The sequence below is a fragment of the Lontra canadensis genome, unplaced genomic scaffold (genome assembly GCF_010015895.1).
Source record: "Lontra canadensis isolate GAN:19392208 unplaced genomic scaffold, GSC_riverotter_1.0 scaffold129, whole genome shotgun sequence".
Classification (NCBI taxonomy): domain Eukaryota; kingdom Metazoa; phylum Chordata; class Mammalia; order Carnivora; family Mustelidae; genus Lontra; species Lontra canadensis.
The window spans coordinates 679082-702217 of record NW_022631123.1 but is presented as its reverse complement, the minus strand read 5'-3'; the positions used below and the strand labels follow the sequence as shown (position 1 = coordinate 702217).

At 36.3% G+C, this 23136-nt stretch overlaps 1 protein-coding gene across 3 annotated transcripts in view; it reads left to right on the top strand.

Moving 5' to 3' along the window:
- Positions 1 to 23136, top strand: part of SPATA16 (spermatogenesis associated 16) — a 221512-nt gene that overhangs the window by 126850 nt on the left and 71526 nt on the right. For all 3 annotated transcript variants that reach the window (XM_032842387.1, XM_032842388.1, XM_032842389.1), the window contains one exon: positions 21561 to 21645. In XM_032842387.1, the coding sequence (XP_032698278.1) occupies positions 21561 to 21645 (85 nt within the window). The remainder of the gene's footprint in view (positions 1 to 21560; positions 21646 to 23136) is intronic.

Here is a 23136-nt window from a genome sequence, read left to right as displayed (position 1 = left end):
TTCCAGTTATAAAATAAATAAGTCACAAGAACGTGATATACAGCATTGAAAATATAGTCAATAATATCATAATAACTTTGTATGGTGACAGATGGTAACTAGACTTACGATTCTTTCATAATGTATAAAAATATTAAATCACTATGTTGTACCTGAAACTAATATAAAATTGTATGTCCATTATAATTCAATAAGAAATAAGAAATAATTATCTCCTTCAAATATTTATCAGTTGGAGAGAGAAACCTACTCACTTTATGGTGAAATAAATGAGCAAAGACCACCATAATCAAGTGGCCAAGGTTAATACCACCAGTAATAAATATCTACATTACACACACACACACCCAATAGTATGCGATGAGACCATCACATTACTTGTCTAGTATTCTTGCCTAAAACACAATTTCAGTTTAACCATGAAAAAATATCATACAAATTCAACTTGGGAAATAGTCGACAGAATAACCAATTAATTCTCTTTAAAAGTATGATGGCCATAAAACATAAGAAAAGAATAAGGAAATGTCAAAGACTAGAAGATGCTAATGATACACAACAACTAAATGTATTGTGGGATCCTTGACTGGATCCTGGAACAGAAATGTGGCAATAAGGAAAAAACTGTTGAACTTTAGAGAAATCTGTAGTTTAGTTAGTAGAAATGTACCAATATTAATTTCATGGTTTATTCACTATTCTATGGTTTTATAAGTTGTCAAGGTTAGAGGAAGCTAGGTAGAATGATATACATTAACTCCTGTACAATTTTTGTGACTTTTCTATAGATTTCAAATTATTTCAAAACAGACTTTTTAGAAACTTGTTTTTTATGTTTGTTTTCAGTCCATCTTGTTTAAAAGTATCAGCTGTCCTAAGTAGTGTTTCTCTGATCATCTCATCCACCATATTCTTAAATTTGAGACTTAACATTTTAAAGACATTTTTATCATCTTTCTCTCCCAGCCTATTTTGGGATATCCTTTGCCTGCTATAATTTAAGAACATGTTCTTTTTCTACATATTATATCTCCTACAGATTCCATCTTAATTTTAGCTTCTGGAACTTATTTTGATATACTTTTATACTCTTCTTTAATTACCTGAGTCATAAAATCTGGTGCTGAGTCCATTAAAATTTGGGCTAGACAATCAAGATCAGCAGTTCAGTTCTATCATTACAATTATGTTAGCCTTGTTTGGGTGCCTGGGTGGCTCAGTGGGTTAAGCCTCTGCCTTCAGCTCAGGTCATGGTCTCAGGGTCCTGGGATCGAGGCCCGCATCGGGCTCTCTGCTCAGCGGAGAGCCTGCTTCCTCCTCTCTCTCTGCCTACCTCTCTGCTGACTTGTGATCTCTCTCTGTCAAATAAATAAATGAAATCTTTAAAAAAAAAATTATGTTAGCCTGGGCAAGACCTTTGGCCTCTATGGAATGGGAATAATGGTAGGACCCAGTCTCATCTCTCCAAAAGTTGTTATGAGAATCAAGTCTCTTCTTTCTCCTAGTTCTGTGACATCATACTCTCTGGATTTTTTCCTAATCAAGTCTCTTCTTTCTCCTAGTTCTGTGACATCATACTCTCTGGATTTTTTCCTACCGCTCTAACTTTTCCTTCTTATTCTCCAACCTATTGCTTAAAAATTAGTGTTTCCAAAGGGCCTGTACCCTTTACTCTTTTATAAATTGTGCACTTACTTTTCCTTGGCCATAAAATCCCCTCTGCTGGCTTTAGCTAATCAATCTACTAATGACTCCCAAATTTATGCCCACGTTCTCAGATCTTGCTCCTAACCTCCACATTTATATATTCAAGCACCTTCTGAATATTCCCACTTGGCTATATTAGAAGCATCTCAATCAAAACATATGTTCTAAACTGAACCCTATTGCTTTCAAAAACTTAGCTCACCAATATCTTAATTGTCTAACATAATGGATTGATTAATTAAATAGTGGAATTACCGATGGAATACAATGTTACCATTTTAATTACTGTTACAGCTGCAAATTTACTAATGTGGAAGCTATTCTCACTATATTGTTTATTTTAAAAAGCAGGTTAAAAAGCAATGTGTAGTATGCTGTATTTACAGAGCAAATTTGAACACATCTCTCTCCAGACTAATTACTTTAAATTACTTTCCATAATCTACCAAATAAATCCTGACAAAAAATTAAAAGGTCCCTTGTAATTAAGTCCCTGTTTGTCTCTGTCTCTCTGGCCTCCTTTAAACACACACACACACACACACAATTTAATACTCAAATATTACCCAAACTCAGCATGATATTTCATGCTTATACATATTTGCATATCCTCTTCTAAGAATAGCTTTTCCCTCTTTGGTTATTTCTGAAACCCTTCTTGGGGTCTACCTCCTCTGAGAAGTTTTCCCTGATTCTGTTTTCTCCCAATAAGATTAATTTTTTTCTGTATTATTTCTGAGCCTTGTCTTTATAGCTATTAGTGCATATTCCCTGTCAATAATTATTCCCTTAAATGTTAATTTATCTTAAAAGACCAGGGATTTCTTGAATATGGAGAACTGATTAATTCACCTTTTTCACCTTTACTCTACCAATCTTCAGGACTCAGTCACATTAGTCACAGTATAAATATTTGTGGAACTGAAATTAGAATGCATATGAAAGCACATAATATACCACAGATAGAGTATTCTGAAATGAATGATAGTATTTATTGCTATTTAAATTCATACTATATTATAGTGATTTTTTACAGTGATATTTTAAATCAGCATTATAAAAGATAAATTCTTCAAAAGGGGACTCCTTACTTACATTAATTAATGTAATCTGGGTGTCAAAATCTTGAATCTAATGGTAATGTAGGTAAAATCCCCTTAAACCAGGCATCTGTTAAAAGAAATACAGAATAAAAGGGTAGCTCCTTATTCCAGAACTTTATAAAAGTCAACAAAAGGATTTATTGGAAATAATTTGATCCAGACTCTTTAATGAAAACTTCATGATTATTACTCTACATTTTACATGATTTGAATTTTTCTAAGCCTTATCAACCTGTGAACACAAATCAAGTTATAATAATGAAAAAAACTGCATAGATTGGCTTATATCCCCACCTGCATAACACAAAATTTTACCTCTCCCCAAACTAACTTGGGATTTCTGGGGTCTGACTCAGATGCACTCCAGAAAAGGAAAGAATGGAATAGCATTATATGAAAAGGTTAGTTTTTAATGTTACCCTGCAGGGCATGTACATGGTTTTGTATATACAACCTATGTACAAATATGTTCACAAAAAACATTTAATGCTTATTGTAATATTCAGTATATAATTCCATAGAAATATTACATTCAGAAACTGTGACTCAAGAATTTCTCTGCTTAGAGTATTTTGGCAAATTAATGAAGATTCTTTTCTGTTGGCCCTTCATTGTCATCATTCCATCTTCCATAGATGACTTTGCCAGTTCACCTAACTCTTCCTTAGCCCTCAGTTAAATATCAAAGTTCTTCCTATAAGGCTTGGACCACCCACTTGCTGGACAGATGTTTTCTTTGCCATTGATCAGGGAAATCCTTAACATCTTTCCCACATTTTAAAAATAGGTTTAAAACTAGCAATGAATATTGCTGATTTGACTGGTTCTATTCATTGCCTGTGGGCTTAAGTTTATTGAATACAATGGCAAGCTGGCACTGAGTACAACTTAAATTTTCATTTTTCCTTTTGTTTTTTCACCAATATTCTGGAATCCAACTAGATTAAATAAATACATGCCTGATATGCCCTTGATATTACAGGTTTTGTATCAGTCTTCAGTCTTGGGGTTCCTCACCAAGAAACTGGAACAGGCCCCAACCCCAAGGGCAAAGGAAATTATCTCCTTGTTAGTGTAGTCCACATAACCCTCTTAAGGATCCCATAAGATTCTTTTCCTAGGTTTGTTGTGTACTAAATGTTAATCTCTCAAAAGAGCATTTTTGAAATATGGAGTCTCTACCAATTTATTTTCTTGAAAGATTTTGCTTTCTTAAATAAATTCTGTAAAATCATGGCCATGGCATTAGATTTTAAAAATCCTGCCTCCAAGTCAGAAATGACTGCATTGTCTTTATAGGGATGGAAGCCCCAGCACTTAGATCTGAAATAGATCTCATTAGTACTGGCCCTAGGGACTTCCTGTGCCTCACCTTTGTGCAGTCCCAGGGCAGTTGTAGCAGCTCAGGAGTACAATAACAGGGTTACTATTAACTCTTTTATACCTGGAATCAAGTGGAGTATATAAGTTTAATAAGAAATGGGGTCTCCCTTATATTCACCATGAATGTTTCTCCTCATAATGTATCTAGCCCTCCTAGATCTCACTCCCACCACCAACCCTAGACATAACCCTAGAGCTCCACACCTTCCTTCAAGGGACGGATACTCTTATTCTCTTAAGTTTTTCAAAAGACTTAGAATTTTGTTAAGAGGCTCCTTCTGCACAATCTATTCTTCTGTAAGCTGGTATGGTTTGTTTCATCATGCTTAGAGAACTGTTTCTTTCCTTGCAAACAACTCACTTGAAAAAGTGCTTGCCAGCTGTTATTGCTTCCCAAAATTATTTATTTATATTTTAATTTATAATAATGCTACCATTACTTAATGCCTCTGGGCACATTTGCAAAATTAAAAACACACAAAAAATAAGACAAACACCATGCAAACTGTGGTTTATGGAGGGGAAAAAAAAGAGCATCATCTCTGTCTACATTAAACCCCCTTCAAGCAAACATCTAAATAAACAGATGGATATTGCACTGTGTCCCAAAAGAAATGTAAAAGTTTCCTGAAATCAATACCATGAACCAATTCAAGAATACAAAAGTTCTCCTAAGAGCAAAAGCATTATTACCTTGTAAACTCAATAATTGTAGTACAGAACCTAGAATGTGGCTTCTAACATCATCCATGTATTCTGTCCCAAAAATTTGACAATGTAAATATTACTTCTTACTGGCACACAGTAAATGCTCAATAAATTAATAGTTAATTGCTTTTAATATGCATACCATTTTAATTTCTAACTTATAGTTTTACTTACACTGGTCATATCTGGAATCCCTAATTTTTTTCTTCAACCTGACCTGTATTCTCTTTTCATCTAAGAAACAATGTACAGAGCTTTTACTTTATGCTTCTTTAGTTGTTTGTGTATAATGGATAACCTGTGAAGTAATGAAGATTTGTCTTTATTATCTATTAGTCAGGCTTTCTGATTCCAATCTATAAGTTTAAACTACAAAATAAGCATTTGGAAAGGAGTTTTAGCATAAAAACCAGGGTTCCTATGGATTACATCTCCTGATAAATTCTATAAGAAAGTTATCTAGCAAACTAAGGATAAATACCTGTATCTCTAAGAAAATACATAACTTACAGGGGGGAAAATGCACATACATAACCATTTTTTCCATAGAATCTTAAGTTTGAGGAAAAGTTAAATAGAATTTAATAGGAATGTATTGCAGCCTACTACATAATCAGCTCTTGCCAGAAAGAAGAAATCGGAGAAGCAAAAAGTGAGATTTCTGCTCTTTCACAGCTTATAATCCTACTAGAGATAAGATAATTCTTTTTACAGAATATTAACCATGTATATTGAACCAAGGAAGATGACCGTGCAACATCCACGCATACTCTAAAAGATAGAGTATTTTGTAAGAAAACAATAGGAAACCACACCATTTACCTTCTAAACCATGACAACTTTGGTACTGAAAGGGGCCTCAGTAATGATGATAGAACTACAGAAATAGACTAGGGATGTCTTCAGAAAACCTACTTGTGTGGAGTCAAGAATGTGGGCATCGGGGGTGCCTGGGTGGCTCAGTGGGTTAAAGCCTCTGCCTTCGGCTCAGGTCATGATCCCAGGGTCCTGGGATCGAGCCCCGCATCAGGCTCTCTCCTCAGCGGGGAGTCTGCTTCCCCCTCTCTCTGCCTGCCTCTCTGCCTACTTGTGATCTCTCTCTCTCTCTCTGTCAAAATGAATAAATAAAATATTAAAAAAAAAAAAAAAAAAAAAGAATGTGGGCATCACAGTGCTTACCACTCTTCCCTGAGGTCTTTTCCTAAGCAGAACAACCCTAGCGGACAAGTGCATAAAGTGTTACCACAGTGTTCTCTTGAGGCAGCCTGAAGTACCTCTTGCTACTCAGTGTTTCTTTTTTGAATGTTCTACTTCTGATATATCTGTGATTTCCAGTCATGCATGTTTCCTCCAAGATGTTTGGTGAGAGTTATAGCATCAGTCTGTAAAATTTGATTGCACATCCTAATCGAAACAGAAAAGAGGATCAGGCTCCCCTGAACCTGCTCCTTCATCAGGAGTCATAAGCAAGGCAGTCTCTTTTAGAAGTGGATTGTGTGAGACTATCACACTTTATGCATGATGGTCAAGAGGACTACACTTTATTTCAAGTACTCAAACGTAAATGCCATGACCAACAACTTTGAGGACCCTTCCTGCTTCATGCTACCATCATCAGCCACAGAGTCCTTCATTTACCAAATGGTCAATAGCTTTTGCTTGAATGAGTGAGGGAGGGAATGAGGAAGTAGCTATGACTAGTGACAGAAGAATAGAGCTAATGGATAACAACTATTACTGCCCTCCCCTACCTGCAGAGAAACAGCTCTAAAGGAAGAAACAAATGTCCTACTCTGTGTACCATAGCTTGCTTCCCCAATATACTTTTTTTTTTTTTTTTCTGGAGGAATAGATCTTAATTCAGTGGAAAATTTGGGTTCATATACAGAATCTTATTTTAACTTCAACAGCACATCTGTGCCACCTTTCACTTAAAGCAGATTATCTATCAGCAAATTTTTATTGATGACCTACTATTGGCCAGTTGCTGTTTTAAATGCTTGTGGATACAGCAATGAATGAACCTTCAAAAAACTCTGCCCTTATGGATCTTTCAACTATTCATTCATTATTTGTTACATAATCATGTAACAAGTGCCTACAATGTGCAAATTTCTGGTGAATTCATAATGATGAATGAGACATGATCCCTGCCCTCCACAAAACTGTACTATATCAGAGATGCTTTTAAAGAAAACCAATAACTAATCAACAAGGGACAGTTAAAGGTCTCTAAGGGAAGGCTTACAAGCAAAATGTATGACAGGGTGAACTACAAGAAGATTTAAGTATTAAAGGTTCGAGAAGGCTGCACCAAGAGAGAGGCATTCTCACTGTAGGCTCACACAACTACACCACATGTATTAGTGACAAGCTTTTATAAGTCTTTTAAGTTCAAGAAAGAAGCTTTAATAACAACCTAGAAAATCGATATACTTTTGAAGCAACTTAAACAAGTCTGTTTGGATACAAGCTTCTCGATGAAGCAATGTGTATTTCATTTTCCTAAATATCAGTATTAATGCCTGGGCAGAATAATAATTTTCAAGCTAACACTTACTGAGTGCTTCCCAAGTACTCATGTACTCCATTGTTCTGTGTGCATTACATGTAATAGAACATTTAATCCTTCTGACAATCCTGTCAGATTGACAACTATTATTATCAACATGGTAATATAAGGAAACTGAGGCACAGAAAGGTTAAGAAACTTGTCCAAAGTCATAAAGATAGCAAATGACAGCACTGGGATTCAAATAAAGGCAATCAAACTCCCATGTCTGCATTCTTAATCCCTGTGCTGTATTGCCTTTCTATTAATATGATGAAAATAACTTCTCACAAGTTATTAATGAATGATAGTGCCTTCACCTTCAGAGAAAATATAAACTCACAATGCCATTTAATCCTTCGACCTAAAGAAGAGACAAAGTGTCATTTTATGATACAACAAGTCATTGAGAGAAACATTTTTGGGGCAGAGGATTTTTCTGATGCCTTACAAGTTACCTGTTTATCTCTAGATGAGAAGAAGAATGGATATGCTTGAATTTAGGAATATTGAGAAAGGGAAAAGTTGAATCCTGTAATGGTGAGTTGAGAACAAGTGAAGGTGGTTTTTACTGTTGAGGATCTTTACTGGCCAGATCATGGACAGACTACATTGGAAAATAAGAAAAGAGATGCCACAACAGAGGCATGGACTATTTAAAGGGGTCTAGAAAAGAGTGAAAAGCAAATCTGAACACATAAATTTTGCCAAATGTCCACCCTGAATATATATCACTCACAAAATCAGCAAATGCTTACATGTTATTTTTATAGCCCTCCGCTATCTTGGAAGAGTGAGCCAGTCCTCCACCAGTGAGCTGTTAACATTTGGAGAACACACTCTTGTATCTTCATGGAATTTTCACGAAAAGGTTTTGTTAGTGGTGGTGGTGGTGATGGTGTTTTGTTGTGGCAGTTTTCCTATTTGGATTAAATTGAGAATGCTTCATATAAATTGTTTCAAAGATCCATTTAAGTGCCAAGTATCCCTTGTAACAAATATAACCATATTCTTATGAGGACATTCCTCAGGTATCCTGAGCCTCTCTTCCTGCTTACATCCAGTTTATTCTGACCTTCTCTCACACCACCCCCATCCTTGCAGCAGGGAACCGAGCTTGCCTGAGGTGGGAGCGTCTGACTCAACTTCTGACCCTCACCACCCCCCACATTCGCCCTCAGGTTGGCAAAAATCATGTTAATAATAAGGGTATCAACCTGAAATTTGTAGGTTATTTCATAGATTTTCAGTTGTTTTACATATATTATTATGTGCACACACACGCACACACACATACACAACTCCAGAATGCAGGTATTGTTAAAATAATCTCTGTTCGGAGCACCTGGGTGTCTCAGTGGGTTAAAGCCTCTGCCTTCGGCTCAGGTCGTGATCCCGGGATCCTGGGATTGAGCCCCACATTGGGCTCTCTGCTTGGCAAGGAGCCTGCTTCCTCCTCTCTGTCTGCCTACTTGTGATCTCTGTCAAAAAAATAAATAAAATCTTTAAAAAAAAATAATCTCTGTTCTAGAGATGGACCATAGATTGTTAGGATTAAGCAACACATATAAGGTCAAGCAAGTTACAAAAGAGTAAGAGACCTGGCTCTATAGCCTGGGTTCAGCCTTTACATAGGATCATGCAAACAATATTCCCCCCACCTTTCCTTTTCTTTCGGGATCCCTACTTGGTGCTTCGATTATTACACCTCAGGGAACTTTTCTAAGATATACATACTCTTCCAACATTGGAATCCATTTTCATTAGAACTAAAGTATACAGACACTGTGGTAAGCTTTTCAAGGCAGCCTACAGACACCCATTTAAACTACAGCTTACTAAAATAATGTACATTTAACAGTTCTGTAAAGTTTTACTAATAAAATAAAAGCAAACAAAAGAGTAAAATGATTTAATACACCTGAATTTTTAACCGAATAGAAACTTCCAGCAGTCTTCTGGCTTGTCTTTTTTGTTATCTTGCTCAAGACAGATAAGGAAAATGCTCTTGATAATATGATCTCAGCTAAGAAATATTATGAAGCAAGTAAAACTCAATCTAAAAAAAAAACAAACAAAAAAAAAAACCACTTCAAAATCTGTCCCATCAACCTACGTACCTATGATTCCCTTCCAGAATTTCAATAACCCTCTCTGAGTGGTTTTCAGACCCTCTTTGTCACGGGAAGTGGGTGAGTATGTTTTGGTTTGTTGAAGTAACTGGCAAACGGTATTGACATGTACAATAGAGTGCCTGGAGATGCTGACCTTCCAACAGAGCCCAGGACAGACCCACACAACACAAAATGGAACCACCTAAAATTGCCAAGAGTGACCACTATTGAGAAACACTGAAAATGAAACCTACTCCTATTCAGTTAAAAATTCAGATGTTTTGGGGCACCTGGGTGGCTCAGTCAGTTAAGCAACTGCCTTGGGCTCAGGTCATGATCCTGCTCAGCAGGGAATCTGCGTCTCCTTCTCCCTCTGCTGCCTTCCCTGCTTGTGCTCTTTCCCTCAAATGAATCAATAAAATCTTTAATAAAAAAAAAAATTTAAAAATTCAGGTGTATTGTTACTTTACTCTTTTATTTGGTCTTATTAGTAAAACACTGCTGTTTTATTTTATTAGTAAAACATTGCATAACTGTTAAATATATATCATTTCAGTAAACTGGTTTAAAATGCGTGTCTGTAGGCTGCTTTGAAAACCTCACCAGAGAGTATTTATACTTTGTTTCAATTGGAAAATTAATTACAAGTCCCCAAAAACCACTCTACCATACTGAAATCTGCCCATGCCTGCTACTCACTCTTTAGCTCACTTTCTCCATCTTTACCTGTAGATCTCTGGCTCTGAAGAAATAGGCAGCAGCGGTTTTTTTTATTGCAGTCCAGTTACACAATCTGCTAAATAATCAGGATGTTCTATCAGAATGTATAATCTCTATATATTCTGAGACTCATACCCAAGCAGAGAAGGAGAGAGAGAACGGCAAGCACTAAGACTGTACTTTTTTCCTTCTTCTTGGGACTAACAAGAATTAGTTCTGGCCACTTTTACTGAAAGCTGTTCCTCTGCTGTGAATGGGTTTATTTTCTGCTCTGTATACTCCTTTTTCCAACTGTTTTACATTTTATATTGGCTTTAGAAACTGCTGGTGTGAACTACTGAAAGCAAAATTAGATTGAGGATTGCTTGGTTTTGTATAGCCAGGCTCTCCTCTAGCTTTTGCCCCTTTTCAGGATGACATGCCTTGTTTTTTCCTAATTTTGCCCCTTCCTTTGATCCCGCAAAAAGTTGGATAAAACTTTGTAATCCTATTCAAGATTAGAGAAACCCGTTCTGAATTTTCACAAATACCAAGAGGTGAGGGCGCTCTCTGCTGGTGAAGAAATGTTCCAAGGATGGGGGTTCAATTCTTGGTCATCGGAGAGTGACCTGGGATATGGTGAGATAGGAGACATTTCACTGGCAGGAGTATTCCCTAGAGAAATGCTCCAGAAGGAAACCTTCAAGAATGAGCACCAAGAAAACTCCTCAGGTTTGTAGGGCTCCATCAGCACTTTACGGGGAGTCAGGGCAGAACATCACCCAAGTTGATACCGGTTTGTGATACCAGTCTCTATCCAACAGTTATACTTCTGGCTTCAAGCCAAGCCCTTTATTGTTTTATTATTATTTATGATTTTCTTGAGAATGAGATACTTTCCATTCATCTAGAAAAGAAAAGAATTCATCTTTAGGTTTTTCTTTCTCACATGATTAATAGGATATGCCTCTCTGGGAACAGCCCCTAGTGTCTGACACCAGGTCGCCACAGGGCCTGGAATGTCACCATATTTAAGTATACAAATTCCTTCTCATTTGCCTTTGCCATTTGACTTTTCCTTAAGTAATGGTGCCAATATTTCAATTTCCCCTTTGCCTGCTGTCGCTGCCTACTTAAAGCTCATTCATTGTCTCTCAGAACTCTTTCAGTGACCTCCCACCTCCAGTCTTCTCACCCTCAAATGCGTCCTTTATAGAGTTGCCAAGATTCTCTCTCTAAACCATAGAACTTTCTGTGTCGTTCTGTGATTAAAATCCACAGGCTAAAATCCATGCTCCTTTGTGCCTTCTCAGTGTCTTCTTTGCCTGCTCTAAACTCAGAAAGCTGATCCTGTTGGGGCATTCCTCCTATTTCTAACTTCCAAACCTGTGTTCAAGTTGTACACTATGCCTAGGATGCCCTTCTCAGTCTCACTCTCCCTTTGTTTGGCTAACTCCTGTTCAGCATTTTAAACTGATTCAGGCTTTTATTTCCTCAAGGTCTGCCTCCCTAACACAACCCTCTCAACTGCATTAGTGTATATATCAATTATTCTACTTTACTCATTGTGATATAATTATCTGTGTACGTTTGCATCTCCATTAGACCCTAATGATAGGAAATAGCATACTCATCTTAGAATCTCCATCTTTGTGGAATGAAAGAATTCATGAAGTATGCAAATATGAATCTAATAATAACATGTACTCAGATCCCCTTTCTATATCATATGGCCCTATCAGGACCCTGGTTTCTCAGACTATCTTCTTCATCCCGGAAACTCAGTAGGTCCAGATATCAAGGGACACTGCTTTTAAACCCATATAAAAGAAAAAACCCAAGGAATGCTCCCAGTATGGCCACAGACTGTCATTGTCCCTGCTAAACATAAGTCTGAGAGATTTTGGCTGAATAAGATGCTCCCCACCCCCATCACAGATAGAAAACCAGCAATGACCAAGGTTTTTGAACTAGAAGTTTTCATGTTATTCTTCCTGCCAAAAATCCTTCAGTTGTTCCCCAACATCTATAAGACAAAAATTAAAATTCATCTGCCTGGAATCCAAGGCCTACCATAACCTGTCTGAAACATAATTTTCTGGTCTTTCTTCTTTTACACAGATCCTCTGTTTCTCCTCACATCCTGTATTATACTTTCTATGTTCAAAGCCCTTCCATGTGATATATCTCTGAAAAACAAAAATAAAAACAAACAAAAAACAAAAACAAAACCTCCCTTTTCTTCATCATCACTTTAAATTAGTGCTAACCATAATCAGGCCTCAGGGCTGTCAGTCTATTACAGCCAAGAGTAATCATTTCCCCCCTCTCTGTTGTGTACTTGTTAGTTAACATTACATACTTAACATTTGCATTGTTCTTTATGGCTATAAAACTGCCTTATATTTTATTAATGCTTCTCAAATATTGTTATAGCAATATTTAATTTGACATCTCATAAAGGTCAGTATCATGTCTTCATACATTTCCATGTGACCATGACTCCCAACCTTGCCTATTGTAATAAACATAATAAACATTTGCTGACAATGTTGAGTAACCATATTTCGGTAAAAAAAAAAAAAAAATCAAAATCAATATCAAACCTTCATATATAATCCGAGATGAGTTCCATCCATCCAGACCTTTTCAACCGGACATATATTTTCTATAGAAGTAACGATACATCTTTTGACATGGCCAGGAAAGGAAAGTTGACTGTATCAGATTAATAAGCCAGAAATAACACAACAGCATGACTGTTAGTGAGACAATCATGAGATGGCAATAGGGGAGGAGGACCAGGCATTAGGCAATAATAACCATGCCCCCCACACACACTTAATCACAGGAATATGGTTTTTTAGAGAGTGTAGCAGTAGTCAACAGATTGGCAAGAAATTAGCATCAGGGAAGTCCAACAAAAGATAATAGAGTCTTGTAAAAGATGCACAGTAAAGAATGGAAGTAGTACAGGACGATGGTTAAGAGACCAACATTTGATGACAAATATATCTGGTTGAATCCTAATTCTGCTGTCAACTTTTTGGAAATTAACCTCCTCAATTTAAGGAAACTCACTTTCATAGCTTGGTTTCAAGAATTAAATGAGATGTAAAAGCACTTGCTATATGTATGGTAAGCACTCTATAAATACTGGTTGTTGTTACAAATAGTAATAATAATGCTATTATTATTGTTTTTTGTTGTTATAAATTGAGAATCTAGAGGCAGGCAATGTTTGAAATTCCAGACTAGAGGCAGGCAGGGAACTTAAAAAAAAAACTATTATCCACTTCTAGGCCATCTTGCAGGATCAAGCATGATCAAGCTAGAACCAGTATAATAAAAATCTGGAGTTGCAGTCAAGGCAGAAACACATTAACTAAATTTGGTCTGCAAAAGCTAGAGATTTGGTGTCACGGGCAACTCTCAGCTATTAGAACTAGGCAATTAGGCACAGAGACAGACTTGTTCCAAAGGTAGAGAGACCAAAGTATAACTCCTTCAATGCTCATCAACCCCTGAAATACGTGAACTGAGAACACTATAAGGGCTGATGAAAACTATAAGGTTTCCTGATGAAAACCAAATGACTAGGGGTAGTGGAGTGGGGGAAAGGATAACCAGAGCAAAGTGCAAACAAAAGCTGCTTTTGTTACTGTTTATTATTATTATTTTGCTCTTATATGTTATTATATAAGTTATTGAGCACTGTATTAATAAAGGTTCTCCAGAGAAACAGAACCAATAGGAGGTATAAATATATGGAATTGATTCATGCAATTATGGAGCCTAAGAAGTACTAAAATCTGTCGTTTGGCAAGCTGAAGATTCAGGAGAGCCAGAAGTTTGGTTCCAGTCTGAGGCCAAAGGCCTGAGAACCTGGGGAGCTGATGGTGTAAGTTCCAATCCAAGCTCAAGTCCAAGGACAGGAGAATACTGACATCCCAAATCAACAACAGTCAGAAAGGAAATTCTCCCTGACTCAGCCTTTTTGTTCTATTCTGGCCTTCAGTGGATCAGATACACCACATCCACATCAGTGAGAACGATCTGCTTTACTCAGTGTACATTTTCAAATGTTAATCTCATTGAACATTTGACCCAGAAACGCTCCCACAGACATCATGTTCAACAAAACATCTGGGCACCCTGTGGCTCAGTTACGTTGACACATAAAATCAACCGTCACAGGCACCTGCTATTTACCAGGTATTGTATGAGGCACTGTACTGGCAGGCACTGTGGCTTACTGTCTAGAGCTGTGTTGCCACTAAACTCCCATTGTTGATGGAGATGTTCTGTGCCAGTTAACATAGTAGCCACTAGCCATGTGTGGCTAGTGAGTGCCTAAAATGTGCATATGTACCTGAGAATTGGATTTTAAATTTTAATATTAATTCTTTTAAAATACAAATAGCCACATATGGCTGGTGGTCACCATACTGGGCATACTAGGAAAAGAATGTAATAGGTAAACGAACTAGTAATTAAAAAATATGAGACTTAATGCAAGAAAAAGAAGGTTCTGATTGAGGGATGGTAAGGCAGACTTATTTACACAGAGTGGTCAGAGAAGGGCTCACTAAAATGGTCACCAGTGTTTAAGCTAAAGCCAAAAGGTCCAAATCTTGAGAAGCAGCAGCCAGACAAAAAATGGAAGGAATAGATTCCAGGTGGGAGGCATCTAATATGCAAATGCCCCAAGGCAGGAGAATTCATATTTGCTTTGAGCAACTGAATAAACCACACTTGACTAGAGGGTGACGGAATATGTGTTGGAGAGGAAAACAAGGGCAGCCTATTACAAGATTGGTAGACCACAGAAGGAGCTTGGATTCTATTTGAGGTATTTTATATTTACATAGTTTTTAAAGATCACTGTGGCTGATTGCTGTGTGGAAAATACATGGGCCTGCAAAAAGAAGCTTCGTGTGTGTGCGTGTGTGTGTGTGTGTTTGCTCGAGTGGATTTGATGGTTTGGTTCTCCTCCTGATCTGAATATAATCTATTCAATATTAGTGTATATTTGTATTCAAAAGGAATATACACTTTAATCAATATTAATGAATCTAAATTAACAACATGCCCATACAGATGTTCTTTAGCTTTTTTCAGTATAGGAGAAAGGAAACAACTCCTAAGTATGTTGATAATAGGGAAGGATTCTTTAGTTAGAACTATCTAATAGACGCACTTGTAAGAATTATCTATACCATGACATTAGTGAAATGGCTGAATACAAACACCGTAAGATTATCCTTAGACTCTTGAGAGAGCTCAGTTTCTGAGTGTAGGAGAGAGAAAAGGAGGAACTCAACCAAGTTAAAAAGATAGTTATGAAACTGACCAATGTCAAGCAAGGAGGACCCATGGAGAAAGATTAAAGCGACTGGGGTTAATTAATTAACCTGGGGAAGAGAGATTAATAAATTTTTGTGAGGATATGTAGAACGGCTACTCAGAGAATAAGGTCTAGTTTGGTTGCATTAACCCTGGAGACTAGAACTGAACCAGCAGACTTAAACTGCAGAAGACTATTTATGGCTGTGAAGCTAAGCAATCAGTGAGGAAAACAGAGCAATGTCCTTCTGTAGAGGTCTTTAAAACAGAATAGATTCTCATCAGTCTCATTTGAAAGGTTTAAGTGTGGTCCTGCCTAAAGGCAAGGTGATGAACGAATGACTTTTCAAGGTCCCAGCCGGTCAGCCCTAGGAGAACACACAGCTGATTGTATGCTGTGATTTTCTTTTGTTTACCCATATCTTATTGTTTGACACCACCAAGTGGCCACATTGAGTAGAAATGTTACAGATTGTGGATATGGGGATAGGTCTTGAGAACTGCCAGTAGTATACTCTCATAACCTTAGAACTACGCAGTCTGTTTAGAAATATTCAATCTGTAAAATCACCTGGTGTGAAAATGCTTAAACATTGTGATCCTTGTATGGTATTAATTTGAAAAGCAAAACTGGTACCTACCTTATTAATAATAACACGTCAAATTCTTGCATTGTGTATTTACTGTTTGGTAGGAATGGGATTTGATTCACAATAAGCTGAGCTATGACACAAAAATCTTTTGTTTTAGATACATATATATTTAAAAGCCAGGTTTTGACCCTTTCACATTTAACAGATGTATTAAGTAAATTAAATGTGTCTTCAGAAATACTTTTCTAAAATGAACTCAAGTATCATATCGGAAGAAGAATGTTGTAGGCTTGCAGGGAAACCACAGTTGTTGACACATGACTGAAGGCATCACATTAGAAAATAATTTTAGATACAACACAATAGGCTAATATACTTCCTGGTACCTTCTCTCTTTGAGTTATGTAAAAATTACATTAGCATCCATTAACATTTATTAAACTCTTCTGTGAGCTAAATGTTGGATTCTACATTGGGCAAGCCCACCCTGTCACTCCATTCTTGCACCACCTCCAAAATAAAAGCATTGTTAAATATGAGCAGTGAGGTAATCCAGGGCCAGACTCCTTCTAGTAGAATCCTAGCAAGCTATGTAACTCTATAGCCCTCCAGTTTTTATAACAAGAATTCAATTTTTTTGACTTAAAAAAATTAGAGAACATGTGGTCATTAGTTCAACAAATATTTATTGTGTGAGTACCACACCAACACTGTTCTAGGCAGTGGGGATAGAGCGGTGAATAAAAGAGACAAAACTCCAACCCTCAGGAAGTTTGTATTCCAGGAAAGATCCAGAGAGTAAATATTTTAGGCTTTGGTATGGATAGTATTAGAATGTGGTCAGGGTAGTCCTCACTGAGAAAATATCTGATAAAGACCTAAAGGTAGATGAACAAGGAGGTCAGGGGTTGTCTAGAGAAAAACACCCTGGAACAGCAACTGTCAAATGCAAAAATCCCGGAGGCAATAGTGTACCTGTTCTTTTTGAGCAACAGCAGAGGAGACAGCTTGTCTGGAGCCGGGTAAATCGGAAATGAGGTCACAGACCAGATGACAGAGGGCTCAAATGCCATTTTAAAAACTAGTTTTTATCTAGTAAGTAGTAGAAATCCTAGGAGAATTGGCTGGGCATCCTATTCAAATAAAGTAGGAGATTTCCGAAAAATACATACATACATATATACATACATACAAAACTAGTTTTTACTCTGAGTGAGATAAGAAACCTTTGCAGTTTTAAGCACAGTAGTGACCTGCTCAGGAGCACTAATTTTAATTTCTTTGGCCTTAGAAACTGGATGGGTGAAGAAGGCTATTAGAGATTGGGGGAGAGAAAATAAAAAGCATTAGAATCTCAGGTATAGAAATATTAAGCTTAGAATACCTATTGGGTATCCACATAGAGATGTGAAGAAGACAATTCCTACAAGTCTCGAGATCCAAAAAGAGATTTAAGTTCAGGATATAAATGTAAGGTTTGTCAACCCATAGACCGTATTTAAAACCACGAAACTGATGAGATCACAAAGGGATTGCATATAGAAAGAGAAAGAAGGGGTCCAAGCATTGTGCCCTTGTAGTAGAAATCCAGGGAGATGAGAAGATACCAGAAAAGGAGACTGAAAAGACCAACCAGTAAGGTAGAGGGAAACTGGAAAGAACAGAGTTGTTATCCCAAGTGGAAAGTATACACCGGAAGAGGGATAAGCAATTGCATCCCTTGCACCTGAGAGTGCATGCAAAATGCAGACTGAGAATTGAACCACTGTTTTAGCAGCAAGGAAACCATTAGTAGCATTGACCATAGCAGTTTCAGTGAAGTAGCAGAATGAGAAACTTGCGGAGTGAGTTAGGAGAGAGCAGGAAGAGAGAAATTAGAGATAAGGAGTACACACAGCTTTTTCAAGGAGTTTCTGTGGGCTTGTTTATTTTTTGTGTAGAAGGAGAGAATTAAGATGATTACTGAAAGGGAAGCAGATCGAGAGGCTTTGGGGATATTTTGTTTTAAGATGGCAGAAACAGCAGCATTTTTGTGTGCCTGTACAAAAGCTCCAGGAGAAAAGAAAAAAAATGAAAAAGGGAAAAGAAAAGAAATGAGAGAGAGAGAATGAATTACTGGAGCAGTTTCATGGGTAGGATGAGATCTGATGCGGAAGTGTGGATGGGTGGGTGGATCGAGTTCACACTATGCTATGTAAAACGCTTAACCTGGTGCTTAGCATGAGTAAAGGCTCAAAAGGGACAGAGACCAAGCCACCCACTGTCACATAAAAGGGGTTGGCCAACATGATCCTCCAGGTCCAGTGGAGCTACAATATTCAGTAGACTAATGAAAGTAAGTTGAATAGAATAATGACAATGAAACAAACACAATTAGAGCAACATTGAATCACACTGACTAGCCTCCAGGAGACTGTTCTAAAGTAAACAGAGATATGTAAAGGAAAGTAGGAAGAGTGATGGTTAATGTTTACATTCGGTTCATCAGGGGAGTCTGCCAGAACCAGGATCCCACAAGGTACTTGACTCCTTGTAGATGCTCTGAGTTGATTAATTAATTATCCTTGCCCTTTATAAATTCAGCATGATGAGAAACCCCTGCGTCCTGCCTCACAGATACTGCATGGTATAATGTTATTTCCATGCTCTTTTCATGTTCTTCCACTGAATTTTATACTGATTTATAGAGGCTAAGCTGTAGGGCAGAGCTATGATAGGGAACCAGACAAAGGAAGGTGGATGGTGAAAACATAACTGCCACTTCCAATGGAAAGAAAATGGGGCTGAAGCAACTACAATATAAATTGTGTTCTAACATTAAGAGAATAAGTTATACTTATGAAAAATATATTAGCAAACATGTAGCTTTCTGAAACCATACTTTGTTATTTAATACTAGTATCTTTTTACTATTATAGTAATTGTGCTTCCCTGAGGGCAAGTAATAAATTTCAATGAACCTTAATTCTTCACTTGTTTCAATATAAATTGGGAGATATGTTCCTTTGGAAAAAGACGTGAGCCCCCAGGTATAATAAAATCATATTTAAGAATGTAGCAATTTGACAACACATCATTACAGTAAGAGCAACTTTTAGAAAACATTAATAAAAATACTATAACTTCTAATTTTGCAATGGTGAACTCAAAACTAAATCACCGAAAGCATTAAAAATTTAGGAAAGCTCTAGAAACCCACTGTCATGATCTCTCTTCCCTAGCAATTATTCCAATCTAAGAATGACAATCACTAACATGATAGAAACTATCAATTTAGTTTTTACTTAAGCCTCTGTGCTTACCATCCAGGATCATCTTTTACAGTTTTTGCATGTTTCAGAATTGTAAAGTTTCCTTCTTGAACTCTGCACAGTAATCTTAGTACACTGTATACAATGTCCCTAAAAAGAAAACAGTAGACTGAAATATTTAAGGGAGTCTGTGGCCAGAATATATAGAAGCTGGTGCCTAACTCTTGACTGACAATTTTATCAATGCTTGCCAACTGTTGCTCAACCTCCTAATTTATATAGAGTTAGGCAAACTATACAAAATCCAGTGTACCATGTATTTTTGGAAATCAAGTTATGGAACATAACCCCACTCATATGTTCACTTAAGTGTCCATAGGTCCCTCCACAAGGCAAAGTTACCACATGGCCCACAAAGACTAAAATATTTACTATCTGACTCTTTTTAGGAAAATCATACCCACTCCTGGTTTAACTAATGGCTGGTCTCCTCATTAAACACTGCTTGTTGAGCCATGTCTACATATCCAAATGATAACAGAAGGAGGATTCAGAGTGCAAAATCAAGTCATCACCTAAGAGTACCCAACTTCTATAAATACGTGTGTGCTGTCTTGAGAGTGAGACTTTTTACATTTTTCATTGATTTCCTAAATTCAGAATTTATTAAATGGATTTCTATTAGGTGACAGGTACCTAAGTAGACTTCCTTTTTAGGTAGTCATGAGAGGAAAATTTTTCCAAGTGTTTCTATCAAATGCAAATTTTGAAACTCACTTTTGCCCCCTCTTGTCTGTAATTTTTATAACTTTTTTTTCCTAAATCTTACATATTCATACAACATCAGACTTCCTAGCTCACTTTATCTTATCAGTAAACTAGGGCTTTGAAAAATATAAAAGCATTCTTAAAAGATTAGTTATTCCTAAATTATTGTCATTTATTTTGAAATGTCAGTGGACAGCTCCTTTCCAATGCCGCATGTGTAAAAAAATATATTGAGCAGAATAACCCTCCAAATGGTGGCATTTTTTTCCATTGTTATTTTTTAAAGTCCTAATTTTTGTCTATCCTGAGCAAGAAACTAAACATTTTCATTCTTCCAACAGAGTACCGTAGTAAGTTTATAGCTGCTGTGCCTTAGACAACCTATATTTAGGGAAGGAAAATTCCTAATTCAATTTACAGTGATGTCAAGAAACAACACATATCTGCAGGCAAAGATGAGAAAAACATTCAGGGGTACACCGTGATAGCTCCACTTAAATAAATAAACTTTTGGTACTAGTGATTAGGTACACAGGATTATTATATGTTTAATTGGCTAACGTGACAATTTGGAATTACTTCTAGTCACATTTAATTGGATTTGGAATCTCTGGAGAAAAGAAATAGAGAGGCCTAGCAAAACAGTCATAAAAGTAAACTGTTTTTCCAAAGGGTGCTAAGCAATGAATTAATATCAATTGCACAATAGTTTTTAATATCCTCTCAGCTTAATAAGACTAATTCAGTGGTTGTACATACTAGATACGAAAACCAATTCAATTAAACACAGAAAGTGGGGGAGGGGAGTGTTTGTTGAATTGTAAATTTTTTATTTTTACTTTTAAGAAGGCCAATTTAATCAGAGGTGAATAATCTTTAATTCAGGCAAAGTCTGAGATATGCTTAAATAGCAATGCAATAGTTAGCTATATATGCTATGCTAGGTTTGAAGGCATTTTAGAGTCCATAAAATATGTGTTGCTCTATAAATGCTCTGAAGCTTAATAAGGGGCAACCGAAACAATGCATTCCTTCATAGTCTTCAAGTATTCTTATACTGTACAAGCAGAAAAAACATCTGGAAGACAAATAGCTGGTTGCTTCTCTTAGAGTCTTAGTTTAGATTAAAAGAAAAACAATGGAAAACAAAAACAACCCTACTTTTCTACAGTCTAAAATGTGCTTGGGCTTTGCTTAATATTAATCTAGTCAAATTTATATATTACACAACCTTCTTCCTCAGTATTTATATATACTACCTGTTACGGTTTTACTTCCACCCTATAAATTTGTGTTTTGTCTTGTTTTGTTTTGTTTTTAATTTTCCTTGTTCTTAGGAGTGCCATGATTGCTGACTACATGTTCTGGCTCTGCGGAGGAAGTGAACAGTGTATAAGCAAGCTCATCAAACTGTATTGTCAGGTAAAAAATGATGTCCCAACTAGGGAGGAGGAGCCCATCTCATTTTTAGAACCAAAATGAAGGATTGGTGCTTAAAAGATTGCTGAAAAAGGTAGCTCTGGCCATATCAGTTAGAAGGACACTACTCAGTAGTAATGTGTTTGTAATGAAGCAGATTTTCTGTGACTGATTTTGAGGGCAAAATTCAAGGTTGTTAACCCTTGCCCCATACTTCAGTTTTACAGCCCAATATAAATTTTAGACATCCCAGGAACTATTTTCCCAAGCATGCTGCTATAATGACATGATCCTTTAAAATATGAACATTGTATTTTCACAGATTCTTCTTGATCTATGACCTGTAAAAGCATACACTGGAAGTAATACCAATTACATAATAAAGGAAAAATGCAAAGATCAGTTGTATTTGTTGGGGCATATTTAGTGTTTAGAACACCTAACTAATAACAAACTGCAGATCTTTTTTCTCATTTATTATTCAAAATGGCAGCAAGAAGTCATATCAAAGGTCAATTAGATATCAAGAATAGAGTCATACTTTCTTAGAATTATAAAGAGAATTTAGAATTTGCTGGTTCAATCTCCTTCACAATACACAAATCTATTAATTTCCTGTCTGCTCTCAGCAAATTGTCAGTAACTTTCTGCTGAAATAGATCCAAAATAAAGGGCACATTTAACTCCAAGAAATGACATCCAATTTGCTAATTATTAAACTGCTTTCTTCATGTAAAGTAGATTTCTACTTTATCCAGTGGTTCCCAGTAGGGCAACATGGACCAAAAGGAAACCCATTTCCAAATGAAATTTTTTTCAAATATTTGAAAATCAACTACAAAAGCCAAAACCCTCCTCCGTATCTTCTTTCCAGACTGTGTAGGGCCTTTTATTCCTCATACTTCAAGATGATTTGATTTGATTTAATTTAATTTAATATGAACCTTCCAAACCAACTAGAATAAGATCTTATAAAACACAAATATGAAAGTGAGAAATAATCACCAATAGTCTTTTGACGCTTGCTGATTTTTCCCATATTTTCACTACTATGTCTTGGCCCCCAGTTTTCTGTCTCTATATCATGTGTTATCTTTATTAGACAGTAAAGGATTAGGTTTATCATATAAAATGCTCAATAATTTATATGGTTCTAGCTAAATATTTGGAGCTCAGTTTACCAACTATAAAAAATAAAATTTTTATTAGTTTTATTATTTTATTTATTTAATTTATTTATTATTTATTTATTATTTTATTTATTATTTTATTAGTTTTATTATTAGCCCTACTATATTTGAGACCTGTGATTACTTGAGAAAAAAAATGGCCTTCTAGAGAACAAAGTTTTAATCTCAAAAAAATTTAGTAATCTGCTGATAAGTTTAAAACTTTCCTAAGGGAATCTGGAACATGCAAAACAGTAGCAGTTACCTATAGTCATGTAATTAAATAGTTATAAAGAATTGCTAGATGTAAAAATATAAGCAAATA